Genomic DNA, 18,398 nt, shown 5'->3' on the forward strand with positions numbered 1-18,398 from the left:
TTTATTTAATCCCAGTACCCTTTTCCCCACAGGTGGCGTTGTCTCCTGCTGTTCTTAATTTACTTGCCTGGTAAATTAAAGGTATTAAAAAAACTTCAAACTCGCACACTTTTTTAAGAGTAACACTTTTGATCTTCTTTTGATCTTCTTCAGCACTACATTTGGATCCCAAACTGGGGACAGTTTGAACCTGGTGTGGATTGGACAATGTGCTAATAAATCACCTGTCATGGTGTTGCCTCCTTTGTATGGCAGGTTGGCAACAGCGTTCATCAGGGACTCCTTGGTCGGGTGGGCGTTCAGGTGCCACTCAGTCTTTGGGTCTCCACTGTACTGAGCCAAACCTGCAGAAAACACAGAAACATGCAAAAAAAAATGACGCCAATGACACAGTTATATCATTAAAGATGCGGCTATTGTTGTACGGAAAGGTAAAACCCTGCAATCACATTAAGGCATCCAGTAATAAAAAGTCAAAGTAATAACAGTAGTAGAATGAGTAGCTGTATCCATAGAACAGTGGCAGCAATAGTATTCAAAGCAGCATAGAAGTACTAAAAGAAGTTATAGCAGTATTACAAAATTAGCAGTAGCTATAAAAACACGTGGCAGTAATAGTGGTGGAATGAGTAGTTGTACAGGGTGTATTAGAGCAGAAGTAGCTAATAGTATTTGTGGTAGTATTTAAAGTAGTGGTAGAAGTAGTAATAGTAGTGGGAACAGTAGCAGCAGTACTTGCAGTAGCTGTAAACACACTGGCAGAAGCAGAATGAGCCAATGAGTTATCCTAGTAGAAGTAGTACTAAAAGCAGTTATAGTAAGAGTTATATTGTTAGTTCCAGTAGTTGTACAAGTCAATTCCCTAATAGTATTAGTGTTAACAGTAGTACTAGTTGTAGAAGTAGTGGCAAAAGTGGAAAATTAGAATACGTCAATCTTTAATAGTGTTAGTAATCAACATAAGCAGTAGTACAGGTAATAATTACTGCAGTGAGAGCAGTGGTTGTATGAATAATAATAATTGTGAAGTTAAAATATTACCAATCTGGACTCTTTGTGGGCCGATGTCGAACACGCTGACCATGCGAGCGATGAAGTTGCGGATGGTTTTGAAGTTGATGCGCCCGATGCTCCAGGAGCCGTCGACCAGCAGCACGATGTCGGCCTTCGCTGTGGTCTTACACTGATTGTCTGCAGAGAGACGGCGAGGGTGAGCGAGACACCCGGTACACCACAGACACCCGAGAGTGTCCGTTCAGATTTAAATGAACCGTTGGAAATTAAAAATGTGTGTGGGGAAAGTGTGAAAAAAGTGAGAGGAAATTTGGTATGGATACATCAGGAAAGAGAGAGAAGTGAGGATCAGGACTACATCACAAAATCACAATCTCACAATCACAATTTATACCGCAGAATGTTTTACACAGTATTATGTAACACAAATAATTCACACTCATAACATGTCGTTTAACCGCTGCCATTTCAGGATTAACTGCTCTCCTTCTCTCTCTCTCTTCTGGGCCTTTTATTTTCTCGCTCTCTTCCAGCGTAGCGAGTCGTTTGGGTTTTTACATCCAGCGGCGAATCAGCCCCTGGTCTTTCCTGGCTGACACTGAGGCTGCCCCCTCCAGCAGCAGGAGTAAGCCTCTCTGACACTGTGATATACGGGGCCTCCTGTTCCCCAAAGTTACTGCACATTCCTGTTCCAGGCACCTGTAGGGGTGAAAAATGGCCGCTTGTCCTCTTTTGCTAGGACAACGCGCCCTGGCCGATGCCAAGGCTTAATGACAGGGCCCCTGTGTGTGCAATTGAAAACAGGTTAGGAGACAATCGATTTAAATATTTTGGTTCTTTTTCAGCAGGCTGCAGAAACAGATGCTTGAAGCTAAGAGGAACTGAGTCGGATGCTTGGCCGCAGACTGTTTGAGTTATACCACCGCCGGTAAACAACATGCTCGTGTGTCCCTCTGACATCCATTAATAAAAACAGATGTCATAAACAGAGGCAGCATTAAGAGGCATCTAATATGCTGCAGACAACAGCTGGATCCAGTGTCTCTGAGTCTCAGCAAATAAATATCCAGCTCAGTCTGACTGTAGCACATAAATCACTGGTGTCCTGCAGAAACCTGCAGCAATTCTGACTTTTGTTGCGCTCAGGCCGGTGTCTGAGGATGCTTTAAACCCCGAAATGAAATGGCGTTTCAATCCAAAGTCAAAACGCAAATCTGTTGGTTCACTGAGGTTTTGATTTTTAAAATGTTTTTTGGAGGGAACTTAGTTGACTTTACTGGTTTTGTCAGTGTAGTTGATAATCTATGTAATTATCTAAACTTAACAACCTTGAAACTTGGAGGAGTAACTTGATAAAACAATTCCAACTCAAGATCCACTTACTAGCATTTTTCCAGAGCTTTCAATAGTAAGCACGATGAGCATCCATTTTAAGCCAGATGAGTAGTATCATCTAGTTAAGAGTATTATGGATGAAATCATGATCGCATGTCAACAGATCTGTCCCCATGACAACTGACCACGAGTGTATTTATGTCTTTTATACTTTAGAACAGGAGAGTTTATGCATAAATCTGCTCACTGATATAAAAACCTGGTTAACTTGCACAAAAATCTTAAAAACACGACCTTTCCGGATAATGTCGAACAAAATGTCGCTGGAAACAAGTAGAATTTTCTCACTTCACTGTCAAGTTTTTCACACTTTGTTTCAAAGATGAACGTTTTCAAAGGAATAAAGCATTTAATGACCTGTAAAAAAATAACGTTTTTGCAGCCTGTGAAGGCCGCCTCGAAGCAGCTCTGCCAGACCATATGGACCTGTCAAAAACTCTGGACTAAAGCCTCCACTAAGCAGACCGCCACGTGAGAGCTGCAGTTTAATATATGAGGATCTCTGAGTGGAACCTCGGTGGAACATCCTGGCCTGTTCCCTGCTCGGTGGGCAGTCGGTCACCGTGTCTGCTCCCCATTACAGCAAGAATTTCTGCCCAGGGTCAGCACCTCCTTGGGGTCTTATGAGAAGCATAACATTTTCCTAACTGCATACATCCCGGCGGCAGCTAACTCTCTGGATCATAAAAAAATAGTCTTTAATTGCAAGCAGAGCCCCTTTTCCACGCTTCGTACAACATAAAAATGGGAAATATCTACTTTTGCTTGACTAAAAAAAACATTTGGGCAGCAGATACTGAGTTCAATACTTAGTCATCTGGGAGCTAATGAAGATATATGTTTGTACCGACACAGTTAAAAGTCAGCACATCGTGGGGTAGCTGCTCACACACAGGCAAATACGTAGCACGTGTGGTGGTCAGGGAACATGTCCAAATGGCCACTTTATAAATGTAAGTGTCAACACTATAGCACACGTCTCTCAAATGGCACGTCATTTTGCTCCAGATCACACTCCGAATGAGAGATGAGGGCGGTGAGGTGACGCGAGCCAAAAAGCTCAAAATTATTTGTACTAATCATAATCATCTGTGTTGGATTTCAGTCTGCGATTCCAAAGCGACTTTGATATTAATTCCCTTCGACAACAAATAATTCAGCATTCTGGCACTAATCGTTGCAGCACTTCGAAGTCAGAACACTCCGGTTCTGAAATGACTTGGATCGGAGAGCGTCTGGTTTGCAGGCCTGCTCTTTTAGGGCTGCTAATTGTGTGCAGGTTGTAGTGTGATGGAGTTATCAGCTTTTACCAGAAGGATCGAGAGGGGGTGGCTCAGAAGCGTCGATGAGGGTCGTCTTCTCTTTTCCAGCCAGAGGCATACTCTCCCCTCCGTCGAACATCCCAAACACGGCAACAGAGTATGTTGTTCCCGCCCTAAGGGAAAAAGGAAATGACATAAACCTATATATCAGTCGTCCACAATCTCATTTAGAAGATTTTAAGGCTAATGAGATGTGCACAATTTGAAAAAAGAAGGTCCTGGTCTTTCAAATTACTGTCCTTAACTTGTAAAGGCCAAAAAATGCGTGTCTTCCCATGACCTCCATTCCAAGGTTAGACATCCATAGTTTGAAAAAGGTTCTAACAAACTCTTTTTGTTTTAACAGATGGTAAAACGGGTCCATTGTCTCTAAAATACGGTGGATAATATGGACCTGTTTTACCATCTGTTAAAACATAAAGAGTTTGTAACGGTGACTAAATGGTTCTGATTCTCTTTTAAAATCAGATATTATGTCAATAACATTCAGCAAGCTGCAAAACAAATTATATTAGTGTTTACTTGAAAACACCAAACGTTTTGGATAAAATATCCATGTAATAGCTGTTTTAGTTTGTACAAGTGTTTTGCTAGAGTGTTGCGAAATGGTTGGTATGGCATCTCTCAGTGGTTGCCATGAGGCTAACAGATTTCTTTCTCACGTGCTCAGACAGGTGGTGATGGCGGAGCATGGTGAGGAAATTTGAAAAGATACTATTTATTATTTTTATTAAAATAATATTTCCGCATATTAAGGCAGCTGTGACACCTGAACACCACTGTACCTGTTGCAATTATGTAATTATTATAAGAGTGCGTGAAAACTAGCTAGCGAGCACATAAGTCTAAACAGGTAGCTAAGAGTAATGGATAAACGCTTGAAATAGCAAGTAATCAATTAACTAATCGATCCGTTGTCAACTATTACAGTCAATAATTTGCCAACTATTTTGATAAATCAAAATTCTCTGATTTCAGCTTCTTAAATGTGATATTTTGTTGCTTCTTTACTCCTTTATGACAGTAAACCCCCAAATATCTTTGACAAAACGAGACATTTGAGGACAACATCGTGGGATTTGGAAAACAAGGATTGACATTTTTCACCTTTTTTTTTGACATTTTACAATAGAGGGCAACAATAAACAAAGAGATTAAAAGAAGAAGAATGCTTCCTTCAGTCTTAAGGTTGGTTTGATCAGCTACACTACTACCATACAAAGCTGATGTTCCCACTATTTAACCATGACTTTTGGTTAATCATTTGTAGGGCTGTAAGTAACGATTATTTTCATTGCTGTTTAACTGATCAGTTGTTTGGTCTGTGAACTCTCTAATTAAGACATAAAATCCCTCAGAATACTTAAATATCTAATAGTTAGTAAAGCTTACCTGAGCTCCTCTAGAACAACTGTGTTATCGTAGGGACCAACAAGGAGTTCCCCCAGGTCAATATCATTCCCAGCGGGGTGAAAGGTCACTTTGTAGCCCTTAACATTTCCGGGTGCAGGATCCCAGGTGACTCTGAAACTGTTCTTAGTGGGCTCTGAGGTCTGAAGGTTCCTGGGAGCCTTGTAAGGCGACACTGAAATAGAAGATCCCCGCCAAAACTTCAGGACAAACTTGCGCAGAAAAAAAGTTTAACACAACTCCAACTCTCGGCAAAGGTTTTGAAGATCAGCCACACCACATTCAAGCCAGTTTCTCATTAGTCCATAATACAATACCTTGAACCCGGTGTCATTCGTTAAAAAAGCCCAGTGTCATGCTGTGTGTTAGTAATGGTAGCGTGTGATTGAGCACGTGTTTAACTGTGATTTCACTGGTGAAAAGACACTGCTTCGCAGCGCAGCAGCACCTGTAGCGTGAAAAATACTCATCTTAACAAGTCGTTTAAACTTGAATTCAATCCTAAAATCTTCATTTTTATGGTGGAACAATTGGGAAAACACTGCAACTTGGACAAGAGAGACTCATTTCTTTCCAAGGCACCATGATCTGTGTTTACGTTTCTCTAGAAACAAGTGGCAATACTGTCCAACAAGCCAGTTTTCTCTATTTGTTTCCCAATACTGATATTTAATAGGAGAACATCCGGGAAGCGAGTCCTTATCCTGACCACAAAGGGATTTGTGTGATTTGGGGGGAATTTGAACAATCTTTCCTACTTATCCTAGAGTCTGATAAAGTCATAGATGTCCTGTTGAGCAATGAGATTAGATTTGATCAGCTAAATTACAGGATGTCTCTGGCATCAAGCAGCAGCTCCTTTCAAAATGAGGGAATTCCTTTAATACTTTGTACATGTTCATTTAACATTAAAAATGTCCGTTCTTCACTTGTATCAGAAATAGAGAGTCTAAGTCCGGTCTTCCGGTGGACAACCATGGGAGCTTAACCCCTAAACGCACATTGTCGCAAATTCACATCACACCGCTTCCAATCACTGCAGCCAAGATAGGCAAGTACCCGAGAACCTTCTGCAAGCACCGGTTTCTCATTTATGCCTGTTGTCGCTAATTTGTATCATACCTACATGATACCTGAATTTTTATCTATTCTATGTTCCATAGACAAATGAACAATCTCCACTTAATTTATAATCAGCTTAAAGCAAATGAAAACTATAAAAAAAAATATAGTGTTAATTTTGTCAGCCATTTTAAAATTTAGCCTTAGGTCAATTGTTTCACACAAAACTAAATGTTACTTTTTACTGTTTTACGACAAACTGCGACTTTTTTGACGGACAAAATTATCTACTAAATTGACAAACATCATGTGTGTAATTTAGGGCACAATTCAAACAGGATTAAAAAATGTAGTTGTCGCTAACCGTTGGCTACCGTATGTATTTTTCCTGAAATAAAGTCCCATGGGTTGGAAGCAGAATGGAGGGACTTGGGCTCTCTATATGGAAATATACCAGTGTGGGAGCATGGAAAGGTGGTTGAAGTTTAAGATTTAATATGGTAATATTTTTCCCAAATAAGATTCTGTGAAGGGTGATTAATGGAAAAAGATTGACTGACAGGTGGCTCTACAGACAGAACAACACACTGTTTCCCTAATTCCCTAAAGAATTGCTTTTTGATCCCATTGACATCCAACAATTGCACTAAAATAGGCTAATCTGACCATTCAACACAGCTTCAAACTGCACACAGAGACCAAAGAAACAGATCCATGGGTTTGTCTGACACTGGGTAAGTAGCACTAATGGTAGCACTGACCAAAAGCCAAAGCTAACACAGGACAGCCTATGACTCTGGCAGGAGCCATAAAAATCAATGATAATGTTTTAAGAATGAACTCAGGTTTAAACGTCTTGGTTTGGATGGACATGTTTCTGCAGTGTATTGTCTGTCATAGGGTTGAATTATGGACCAACGTACGTGTCGTTCCTACTCCTTGCCTTGCTTTTCCTTCCCCGCGCTTGTAGATGGGGTGAACCGTGATGTTGTAGGTGGTCATGGGCTGCAGGCGCTTCATGACGGTGGAAGTGACCGTCCCAGGGATTTTGAGGGCCACTTCTTTCCCTCCACCACTGGGAACATACTTCAGCCGGTAGTTGATCACCTTTCCCGGCGCCGGCTTCCACGTGACTTTCATGGTTCGCTCAGTCTCGTCCGACACAATCAAATTTTTAGCAGCGGCAGAGGCTGAAAACAAGAAAAACATTTTTTACAACCGGATTCAGCCTAAAGCATGTGTGCAGTAACCCTGGACTGACCAACATGAACACTTAAGTGATTTAAGTTGGTATATTCAGATTCTGCAGGGCAGAAACTGGAATATATTTTTATGCTTTTTTAAACATAATTTGGTGTGGCTCCCAATAGATTCCCAATGCAGTACCAACAAATGCTATTACAAATATTTAATCAATTAGAGAACCATCATACTAGAGGTGGATGCCACTGATTTGATGATAAGGGCTAAATATTAGTTTGTCACATAATGTACATTTGTAAAATAAACACAGGCCAAAGCCACAATGTACAGCTCATTGTGTAGAGTTGATTGACTGAAACACAGAAGCTTTGTTTGACTGTTGCGTAAAGTAAACACACAATTCCTTCTACTATCACACGTCCTTTAGCAGACCATACTTTATCAGTGTTAATGTTCTGTATGTGCAGGACTATCCTGTACACACTCACCTGTCTTCTGGCAACGATAAACTTTCAGTTATTTTTCATCTAAAGCCTAAAAATAATCATCTTTTCCTCCCTCGCTTTTCAGGCCAAGTGTGGTTTCCCTTTATATTCCTTCTGTAATCGTTATGTATTCATAACTACAGGCATAAACGTTGAGTAATACCATCAGCGCCATGCCAAAACTAATTGGTTATGAATTAGGCATTTACCCAGGAGTGATCAATTGGGAGGAAATGCTCACCACATTTTCCTTTTTGCCTGAAACAACCAACTATAAAATGAAATTAACTTATTCCGATCCTGCAAGTGATTAAAAACACTTTGTAAGGGAATAATATGTATATTTAATGATCCCAAGGAAGGGTTTTTTAGACTACTTGATTTCACTCTGGTGGATTTTTATGTGTGGAAAAAAACCATGGCATCCAACTTTTCAATGTGTCAATAGATTTGAACAAATCTGTGAAGCTGGAGATGGAATAACTCTGTTGGAAGGATGCACCGAGGAACAATACGTACTAAATGCGTTAGTGTATCTACACGTTGCTTTGTTTTGGGTGGCCTGTTTGTGTGGATTTGGACAATTGGTTTCCCATGTGTTTGCATGCAGAATGAGGAATGTGTTGACATTTTTAGAGTGTGCTTCATTTCTGATGCAATATGTCAGTATGCAATTCACAGTGCGTCATTCACGGGACACACACGTTGTCCCAGTACTCCCCTTAGCCGTGAGCTGTGTTATTTGGGAGAATCTAATGCAGCAAAACTGTCACCACGTTGGTGTTTCACTCTAAATTATAGTTTGAAACAAATCTAAAATGAATACCTTAATTTAAATTAGGACTATTTTTAGAGACGAGAAAGCTGAAACACATGAGAACAGTACGACAATGGAAGCTCTGAAACCGTGCTTTCTGTGATAAAAGGAAGTATTAAATCTACATTGGTTCAAATTTATGGTGCCTTGTAAACAAAATATAGTATTTTCTGCCAAATGTCGAACACTGAGAATACAGTCAACACGTCCTAAGCTTCCCACTGAGGGTTAAAGAAGGGTCATCTCTGCACCCTTGAGCAAAACATTTGAAGTGTTTCAGTGGCGCTGCTCTTCCCTTCAAATATATATTGAATAAATATACATTTAGCTGACGCTTTTATCCAAAGCGACTTACAATTGCTATACATGTCAGAGGTCTCACACCTCTGGAGCAACTAGGGGTTAAGTGTCTTGCTCAGGGACACATTGGTGGATGGGTCACAGTGGGGGATTGAATCTGGGTCTCACACACCAAGGGCATGTGTCTTATCCATTACGCCACCACCACATATGAACAACTGAATTCAATGGACGGACCTCCCTCAAAGGCAGAGCTGCCTGACAGAAAATAATATAACTGGACTAAATGTTATTAGCTAATTAAATCACTTTTATCTAAAGCATTAGCTAACAGTGATTTTATTCTTGCAAATCTTTGGTTTCAGCAATATTTGTATCTGTGTACAGTGATTGTATTTTTTGGCCTTTTTTGTATACTTCCTTTTATTTGTAACTGTGAGGCACTTTGTAACCCAGGTTTTGAAAAGCGCTTACAGATGTTGAATTTAACCAATGAGATGATCTTATTATTCCATATCATTCAGTGTGTCTCTAGTCTGCTGGAGTCTGTTGTCTTACCATCAGTGGTTTCCTGTCCGGTGAGTGGGTCGCTGTCTTTGTGATCGTAGACGGCGACCACAGAAACTTGGTAGAGCGTCTCCGGGCTCAGACCTTCCAGCACGGTGTTGGTTTCGTCTCCTGGCACTGTTTTCTCTCCAGCCTCCTCAGACATCAGCGACTTCCATCGGAGCCGGTACATCTTCGGGTTCCCCGGCGCCGCTGTCCAGGACGCTGCAAAGCTGGTGTCGGTCACGTCGCTGGTGACCAGGTTTTTAGGTGGACCCACCTCTGAAAACAACAAGCAAAGGTGTATATTACTATGAGTTTGTGTAGTGTATTTTAATGAATACTACAACAAGAACAGTACACAAAAATAGAAAGCAATCTGATTTACTTATGGAGTGTTGATAAAATGGATTAGTGGATTCAATAAGAGTAGAGTTATGTTACATATTTAATTTAATGTTCATCTTTACCTTGGCATTTAGATTTTGGAATATAAAAGTATATTTTGTGCACAATAACTCCCCAATATCTGCTAACAGATGTTTTGAAACTCTACTGTGGGCAGTTTTAATATTGTATAAAGTCATTATGACTGGGGTTGCTCAAATGTTCTTTCCAGTATTTGACAGTTTTTTTTTTAATCCATCTTCCCTTTTAAACAAAGGAACCATTGGATGTGCTGGCAGATCACATTATTTTCGAAAATGGAAACTATTAAAAGGCCATCGAGTGGACAGAAGAATTGAACAACTCACCACCGCTATAAAGAGAAGAGAGGACTGGGAGAAACAGATGTGATTTTTTTTAAATACTTCTGAGGATATTTTCGGACATTTCTGCTTCATTAGAGAGTAACAGAGCATTGTGAGACGGGAGACTTGGACGAGCAAAGACATGAAACTTCGCAGGAACCGGATGAACTCACAATGTCCACTGAGCCAGCGGGATAACAGCGAGAGGAAGAAATCTACTGGACATCAAATCAGTGCTTCCGTCTGTTGGTAGCGTGTCAGCTGCAAACTTTCATATTCAGTATTTTGCAGACACATTTAAATGTACCCTTTTACCTTTTAACTAGCTAGCCTTCAATGAAGCTGGTGACCAAATGTCTTTCTTGTGGGTTTTAGGAACCTTGATTATTCTAATGGCCCTCTGACTAAAAGGACATTTTCAGTTTATAACTTGGGTCTGTATTTTTGTGGTTTTGACTGTCATTTCAAGCTGAACCAGCACGTCAGTCAGTAAACTGTAACTGATGTTAAAAAGCCCTGTCAGACTTCTTTTGAGCAATGTTGCAGCATTCATAGTTCTCAGCAAGTAAAATGTTAATATTACCGATAAAAAAATTTGCCAAAACTATGAAAATAAAACAGCCCATCCTCAGCAGAAAAACAGCCGTATAGATTAATTATTATATAGCTTATTACGTCCCATATTCATATTTTTCGTTAGGTTGCAACCTCTAGTGGCAAAATATATCAGGTGACGTAGTATAAAGTGCAATTAAGTCCATGTAAGGGGGTGGTGGGGTGGATAGATGAGTTAAGTAAACTCAAGAGACCAAGGTTTATGTCCTGTTGCTCTAAGAGTAATCTTCAGTATGTTGTTTGTACAACCCAAGCTTTCATATTTTGTAATGTAATGAACTTTGCAGCCTGTAGGAACTGCAAACAGACAGGCTTTAGACTCCTGTAGAAATGGTGACCACGTCGAAAAAGCAGTTAACACAAAAAGACACAAATTTAACCTTTACTCAAACCTAAACTCTAACCCAAAACACACCTTTAGTCTAACTTTAACCCATCGACATAAACCCTAAATTCAACCTTACAAATATGAGCTCACTCAGAAACTGCTTCTTGCACAGATGGTAAATCAAGAACATACATACACACCCACTGTATTAAGTGTTTTTAGAGGTTTTCATGACCTCAACTTTCTGAGGGCGGCAGCGCACAGAAGCCAAACCCTTACAAACTTGTTTAACCAAATGAGACCAAACCTAAATGCTGCCACCACAGTGGCTCATGTTGCTGCAAGCAGACATACAGTCACTTTCTTATACAAACAGAGCAAAATGCTGGAAATTTTTGTGAAAGATGGAAGAGGAGGAGGAGGATGGAGGGTCGATATCAAATTTAAATGCTCCTTTAGTTTAGGTTAGGTGACAGCATATACAGAGGAGGGCGGAAAAACGGAGAAGCCAAGTTTCCACAAAGTGATAATTATCACAAAACATCAGATCCAGCTATATAATCAAGAGGGTGAGTATGAAATAAATCACATTGTAGCTTTTGCCAATTGATACAGATCTGGAGAGGGAGGGGAATAAAAGGAAAACTCCAGGCTCCACAAATGTTTATAGTCGGAAAAATTGTTTCTGGTCTGGATTCAAAACAACATTCAGGATACTTTATTTAAAAAAATGTCTTTGTGCACACTGACGAGGGCCAGAAAGCAGAAAAGGGTGTGTGTCTCTGTCACAAGCATATAATCATATAGATTTTAAAAAGATAGATTTTCTCAGCAGCTATATTCCGCTGTTAGTGCTTATGGTAAGATGTAAAATGCTTGTTTTATATCAACTCTAACCAGGCTTTTAATTTGAAGTATTTCTGACTATGAACAACACATCAAATTTATGTTACAACAAGGATCCAGGATCGGAAACAAAACTTCCGATCCTGGATGGATTGCACTTTGCTTCGTTTGTTTTTGTCTGTTATTTATGTGCTGCTCAGTCGTCTTCACCACGCAGACGCCACTGCAGCCATCATTAGCAGGGAGCCGGGAGCTGCTGCCATTTTTGCGCGCTGTCTCTCAAAACTGGAAGCCGAGTCTGGAGGCTTTTGCTAAATGACAGCCACAGACAGCCATCAGATGGACTACGGAATATCTGGCGCTCTGCAGACGCCACCTCAAACGCACTCAGAACTATTTTTCCACAACTCATCAGGAGGCAAGTCTGAATAAAACCGCCGGACACTTAATGCACTTTTGAAGGTATTTCCACTGCTCTCCCTCTTATCCATCCATCCATCCATCCTCTGCGCTACACAAACGTATATAATTTGGGTTTACATAACGCAGCTTACGCAAAATCAAGTGAGAGCTTCAAAAAGCTTTGCATCCGTTGTCTTCCATGAAAGCTGCACAAACTCCTTCAACTGAGGAAGATGGTCGGAGATAATATTTTTGATTACCAACCCAACAGCTGATTTGTAGTTATACAAGCATTTATCTAGAGACAGAAATTATCTGACTGGTTAAGTTTAACTTTACAAAGAACAAGAATCAGTAGATTATGCCTTGAAATGCAGCTCCACCTCTGAGACATTTCTTATGTTGGTCTGACACAGTGCTGGAGGAGGAGACTCAGTCTGGGACTCCTTGCTGCTGAAACCTTACAGTCACAGTGGAAAGTAAAAGGTCTCTTGGCTTCTTACTTTGTATAAACTTGGCTACTTGACATGTTCCATCTACCATCAGCCATTTAAAGCACCTTGAGGTGCAGAGTGTGACTGCTGTTTTCGTACGGGTGGCCCAGATGGGGGGAAAGAAAAATCACTCTGGCAGTGTTGTTGGTGCTACTCCACATTAGAAGAGGAATCCCATCCAGTTCAATGAGCAAAGCAGTAACACTGCCAGAGATGGGTGTTCCATTTTGGCCCCTCATTCCTTTAAATGGGACCACTGCATTGCCTCCCATTCATGCAAGGTCTTTGCCCACACCAAAGAAGCCCCTTACATTGTTTTAAAGCAGCAATGTTTCCACTAACAGTGTCTGAAACCTTTATTGCAACTTGGGGCTGCATCCAGAAAGAGAATTCAGTGGGTAGCTACCAGGTGGAGTCTATGATGGCAGGCTTTTTACCCTGCCTTCGAGTTTTGCCATTCAGAGGCAACACATTTGGACACTTGGTGTCTTTTTTTAATGCCCTGGGTACCCCTATGGCGTCATTCTTCCACGTGTAGGGCTCCGTGGTCAAGTTACTAAGAATAAATATTCAATGTCCGGTTAGACTTTAACAATAAAACCAGTGGTAGCGTTGTGAAAAGTCAAAATTTGGTTATGTCTATGTCTAGGCACCAAAACTACTTGGTTAAGTTTAGGAAAATATCATGGTTTGGGTTAAAATAACTGCATTACTAACGTGACTTAAGTTACATAACTTACGTACCATAACTAAAAATCTCTGTTGACTTTTTGACATGACAAAGCGTCGGTGTTGGCCCTGCGCATGACAAACAGCTGATTTAGAACACTTTAAACATGCTCAAATTACATGTTCGTACAAGCTAGTTAGTTTGAAGCATACTGACACCTTTCAGGATATGTCTGGGTATCAAGAACCAGTTCTGAATTAGAACGGTTTTCAAATGTTTTACTTGCAGATTCATTAAGAGTACCCAACCAATTTAGCATTGCACTCAAAATTGATGCAGCAGACCCAGAGATATGGTCTTTTTTTATTCCACATTCTTCTTCCTTGCCACAACCTGCCGCCTACATTATCCACAACGCAACTCGGCCACCGACAGTTCAGTCGGGAGATACAGATGTGTTATCCTAGTATCCTTTATGCTCGTTCATCACGACTATAAACTGCAAACTAAATTGAGATGGAGAGTGAAGTTTAGGTTTGTAAGCAAAATGTGTGTGTTTCTGTCCAAGCTCATATGTTCAGACAGTAAGTCCAAACCTCACCTTAACTCCTACTTCTACTTGCTGAAGCAGGCCTGGAAAGCTGTCACAGGTAAACAGTGCAAAAAACTAATTGCATGCCAGTTTGAGGAGGCTGATCACACCTCGAGCTTCAAAGCTTTGGATGTTCAAAAAGTCTATTTTTCTAATCTAGACAAACGTGTCTGGTTTAAAGGTCGACAACCACCTATTTTTAGATTGTTATGAGGTTTCTTGGGTCATGAAAGTCACACCAGTATGAAAGCCGACACGAAGCTCTTGAACATGAAAAGCAGGACAACAAATGTCTGGAAAACCTCAAAGACACCTCATCATTCCAACTTTACAACTCTTCGTTTCATTTGCATTTGTCTTTGAGTTTTTTTGGCTTCAGGGTTCAGTGGAAACCATTAAAAATAAATTGTATAATTTCAAAGATGCACTGTCATCACTCTGACAATAAGTTTTCCTTCCGTGATTCCTGAAACGTTCCCTTCTCTCTACAGTTTTAAAAGGCTTTCCATCCCACTGTCACGCTGCACCGGTCCTGCAGTCAGGAAGTCCTGGTTAGAATCAAGTTTTTGGGTTATTTCCAAATGAGTGTTAAAAGTGAAGCACTTGAAAAAAGCAGCTGCAGTGCCTGTGTGGACAGGTCTACACCAAACAACTGAGCAACATGGACAACATTTATATAAATGTCATTTGACTTTATCCGGGGATCTACAGTGCCATTGTTTGAACAAATTAGGTAAGATTGAAAACAAAGCCTCTGCAGCATTTATACAGTAGTTTGGGAAAAGACTTGAATTAGCTCTGATCCATCACAGAAAACATCGCAACCTGCTGATTTTGGCATGAAGAAGAGTTTTCCATCTTAGCTCTCATTTGCTCGTAAACAGAAATCTCTTGTGAACAAACGAGGCCCTGATGAAGCTTAACACAAGCCCTTACTATACAATAAGAGTTTTTACAATAAGAAAGAGTGAGCTCACTGGTTTTAATGTGGGTACAGTATCAGTGCAGCTGAGTTTTCCACTGCAGATCTGAGCAGGTTTAGCCCTGCATGTGAGGGAAACAAAGGTAATGAGGACCCTCCTGCCAGATGCCTCTGGTGTGGGCCAACGCCAGCGATGTCTGGAGGCCTTACCAACGCACCAAGTGTCCTCACCCTGAACCAGCGCGTTGAATGCAACACAGTGGAACAAATGCACCGTGCTGTGCCAGTACGAGCCTGACAATTTGAAGCATCAGGGAGAAAGAACAAACAAATGGGAGTGTTGTATTGATTGCATGGCACTGTGACCAGGGAGGAATCAGGAGGCTCGGCAGGCCGAAACACAGAAGCCGTGGACAAGACTATTAAATTCCAGGCAAGCCCTCACAAGGTGGAAAGACAGAAAGACAGCAGAAAAGAGAGAGACAGAAAGAAAGTAACATGAAGAGACAAAGAAAGACACACAGAGGGTGAAATAGAGGGAGAGCCACAAAAAATAAAGAAAAAATAAAGAGAACTGAAGAGAAAAGGGAGGGGAGATGAGAAAGACAAAAGGTGAGAAAGAGATACAGCATGAAACAGAGACAAAGGGAGACATAAACAGAGAAGAAGACAGAAACAGAGACAGGAATGAGTCAGTCTTCCCTGCTCCTCCTAACCCTCCAGCCCTGCTCTCAGCTGAGCTGCATTCCTGTCCAGTCTTGCTGTTTCTCATCTTTACCTCTCAGCATGCGTGGTGGCAGGGCCAGCACTGACAGTGTTGGAGCCCTAGGCGAGATTTGAAATTGTCCTCAGGAATTGTTTAAAAAGTTAAGCAGCCAAACTTACAATTTTAGCAGCCAAGTCAATAATCATTGTCAATAATAAAGTAGTTTGATCAGCCTCCACATCATAGCCTCAACTGGCAGACCAAACCTAACCTGGTATCTGGGAATGTGTCGCCCCGTAAACTGTGTGTCGACCCATAGACAGTTTTTTTGCACTGTAGTAAATTTATGGGGTAATGTAACATTGGAGGGGACAAATGAAGAGGAGGGTCTGGGGGTCCTCACCTAGAAAATTTTAAGCATGAAAGACTTCATTTCCTGCAGTCAGCTGAATATTTCTTCATCAATTTATGGTTAATCTTTATGTATATAAAGCAAGCACAAAATTCAGGTGGCAGGTCTAAGACTTTCTCTATGTACACAAAAGGCCTATTTCTCTCAAATATTGTTCACAAATCTGTCAAAATCTGTGTTAGTGAGCACTTCTCCTTTGCCGAGATAATTTACATTTATTCATTTAGCTGACGCTTTTATCCAAAGCGACTTACAATTGCTATACATGTCAGAGGTCGCATGCCTCTGGAGCAGTTAGGAGCTAAGTGTCTTGCTCAGGGACACAATGGTGGATGGGTCACAGTGGGGGAATAAACCCAGGTCTCTCACGCCAAAGGCAGGCATCTTATCCATTGCGCCATCACCACCCATCACCACCCTGGAGATAATCCATCCACCTCACAGGTGTGGCATGTCAAGATGCTGATCAGACAGCATGGGTATTGCACAGGTGTTCCTTAGGCTGGCCACAATAAAAGACCACTCGAAAATGTGCAGTTTCACTGTATTGGGGGGGTCCGGGGGTCTGGAAACCAGTCAGTATCTGGTGTGACCACCATTTGCCTCACACAGTGCAACACATGTCCTTCGCATAGAGTTGATCAGGTTGTTGATTTTGGCCTGTGGAGTGTTGCTCCACTCCTCTTCAATGGCCGCTCCAAAATGTGCAGTTTCACTGTATTAGGGGGGTCCAGTAATTTAATAAAATCAGTCAGTACACATGCTTCGCCTCCCCTCCTCTTTTGTTGGGGGAGGTAACCTCTTTAAATTAATTCATTTTAATTCAGTTATAAACTCTGACTTGATTGATAAACTGGACTTTAATAGCTCCTGTGTTTCAGCAGCTTTTCTTTTTTCAACTGTCTGCACTAAATTACTATAACGGTTTACGCAAGTGTTGCATCAGCTGGGATGGGTTTATTGCACCGAAAACTTTCTCTTGCGGTGCCCCCTGACATTTTGCAACCTAGGCAACCACCTATGTCGCCTATGCCACGGGCCGACCCTGGCTGATGGCCAAGTCCAGTGTTGCTTATACGGCATGTGGCTCACAAAGCTACAAACCCACTGTCCGAGATGCACCAGCGAGAAAACACAGATCAGCACAGATTTGTTGCAATAATTCCGAAGCGTTCACCATCCATCCATCCATCGTCAACACGTTTATCCTACGTACAGGGTCGTGGGGAAGGTTCACCTGTTTCTTTTATAAACTCTTTTCATAACAATTATTTGACTGCCATTTTGTTGTTATTGGATAGTGACAGGTGAGATACAGATAGGAAGCATAGACAAAGAGAGAGGAGTGACGTGCAAAAAAGTTTTTTGGGATCAAAGTGAGTATGTTGAAACTGCATTGTGTGTGTCTTATCTGCTAGGGCACCAGGATGCAACTGCATAGCTCATTTTGCAAGTCAGTGAGACATAAATGATGTCCCTTGTCTGCAAGGGTCTGCACAGATCATCTGCATGCAGCCCAAAATGTAGTGCCATGATCTGTATGTGCAAAGTCGACAAACAAGCCAAAAGCTTCACAGCATAACACAGCGAATGTTGTTTACAGTTTCTTTAACTAAATAATTAATCAAGTAATACAGCCCTTTTATAAACATCCGGCTTCTTGGTTAAAAGGAATCAGAAACAACTTTTTGGGTGCACTCACTTTTTTTTTCACTTCCTAATAGAACGGTTAAACCAGGGATATTTAAAGCTGTGTGAACGTGTGATTATTACGTACCATAACACACAACGACTTAACGCTAAAATCAGCTAAACCTCATTGTTGTAAATCTTTGTGCTAAAACGATATGGGCTTTAAGGTGGGCTTGGGGGGGATAGGATCTTGATACAGCAAATAACTTTGTGAGTAGCTTATAATTGCTTTTATATGTAGCCTATATTGTCGGCTACATAGCAGAAGGGAGTTACAAGCTCAATGTCACTCTACAACCTGTTGTATTGTGACAAATTAATCAACCTTGTATCTTGTACCTTTGTAAACCGTTATCAGAACTGATAGGATGTGATGGACAAAAGTAAAGACCAGCTAAAGAAGAAGAGTTGAA

At 41.0% G+C, this 18,398-nt stretch overlaps 1 protein-coding gene across 5 annotated transcripts in view; it reads right to left on the bottom strand.

The window, feature by feature from the left end:
• The window catches only part of col12a1b (collagen, type XII, alpha 1b), a 157,867-nt gene that overhangs the window by 113,675 nt on the left and 25,794 nt on the right, over window positions 1-18,398 (bottom strand). For 4 of the 5 annotated variants that reach the window (XM_046061546.1, XM_046061547.1, XM_046061548.1 and 1 more), the window contains exons 14-19: window positions 9,567-9,836; window positions 7,127-7,393; window positions 5,124-5,316; window positions 3,720-3,844; window positions 1,042-1,191; window positions 225-344 (exon numbers count right to left, since the gene is read on the bottom strand). In XM_046061546.1, the coding sequence (XP_045917502.1) occupies window positions 225-344; window positions 1,042-1,191; window positions 3,720-3,844; window positions 5,124-5,316; window positions 7,127-7,393; window positions 9,567-9,836 (1,125 nt within the window). The remainder of the gene's footprint in view (window positions 1-224; window positions 345-1,041; window positions 1,192-3,719; window positions 3,845-5,123; window positions 5,317-7,126; window positions 7,394-9,566; window positions 9,837-18,398) is intronic. The other variant, XM_046061549.1, reaches the window with a different exon arrangement.

This window comes from Micropterus dolomieu, linkage group LG10, assembly GCF_021292245.1.
Source record: "Micropterus dolomieu isolate WLL.071019.BEF.003 ecotype Adirondacks linkage group LG10, ASM2129224v1, whole genome shotgun sequence".
In the NCBI taxonomy this organism is placed as follows: Eukaryota; Metazoa; Chordata; class Actinopteri; order Centrarchiformes; family Centrarchidae; genus Micropterus; species Micropterus dolomieu.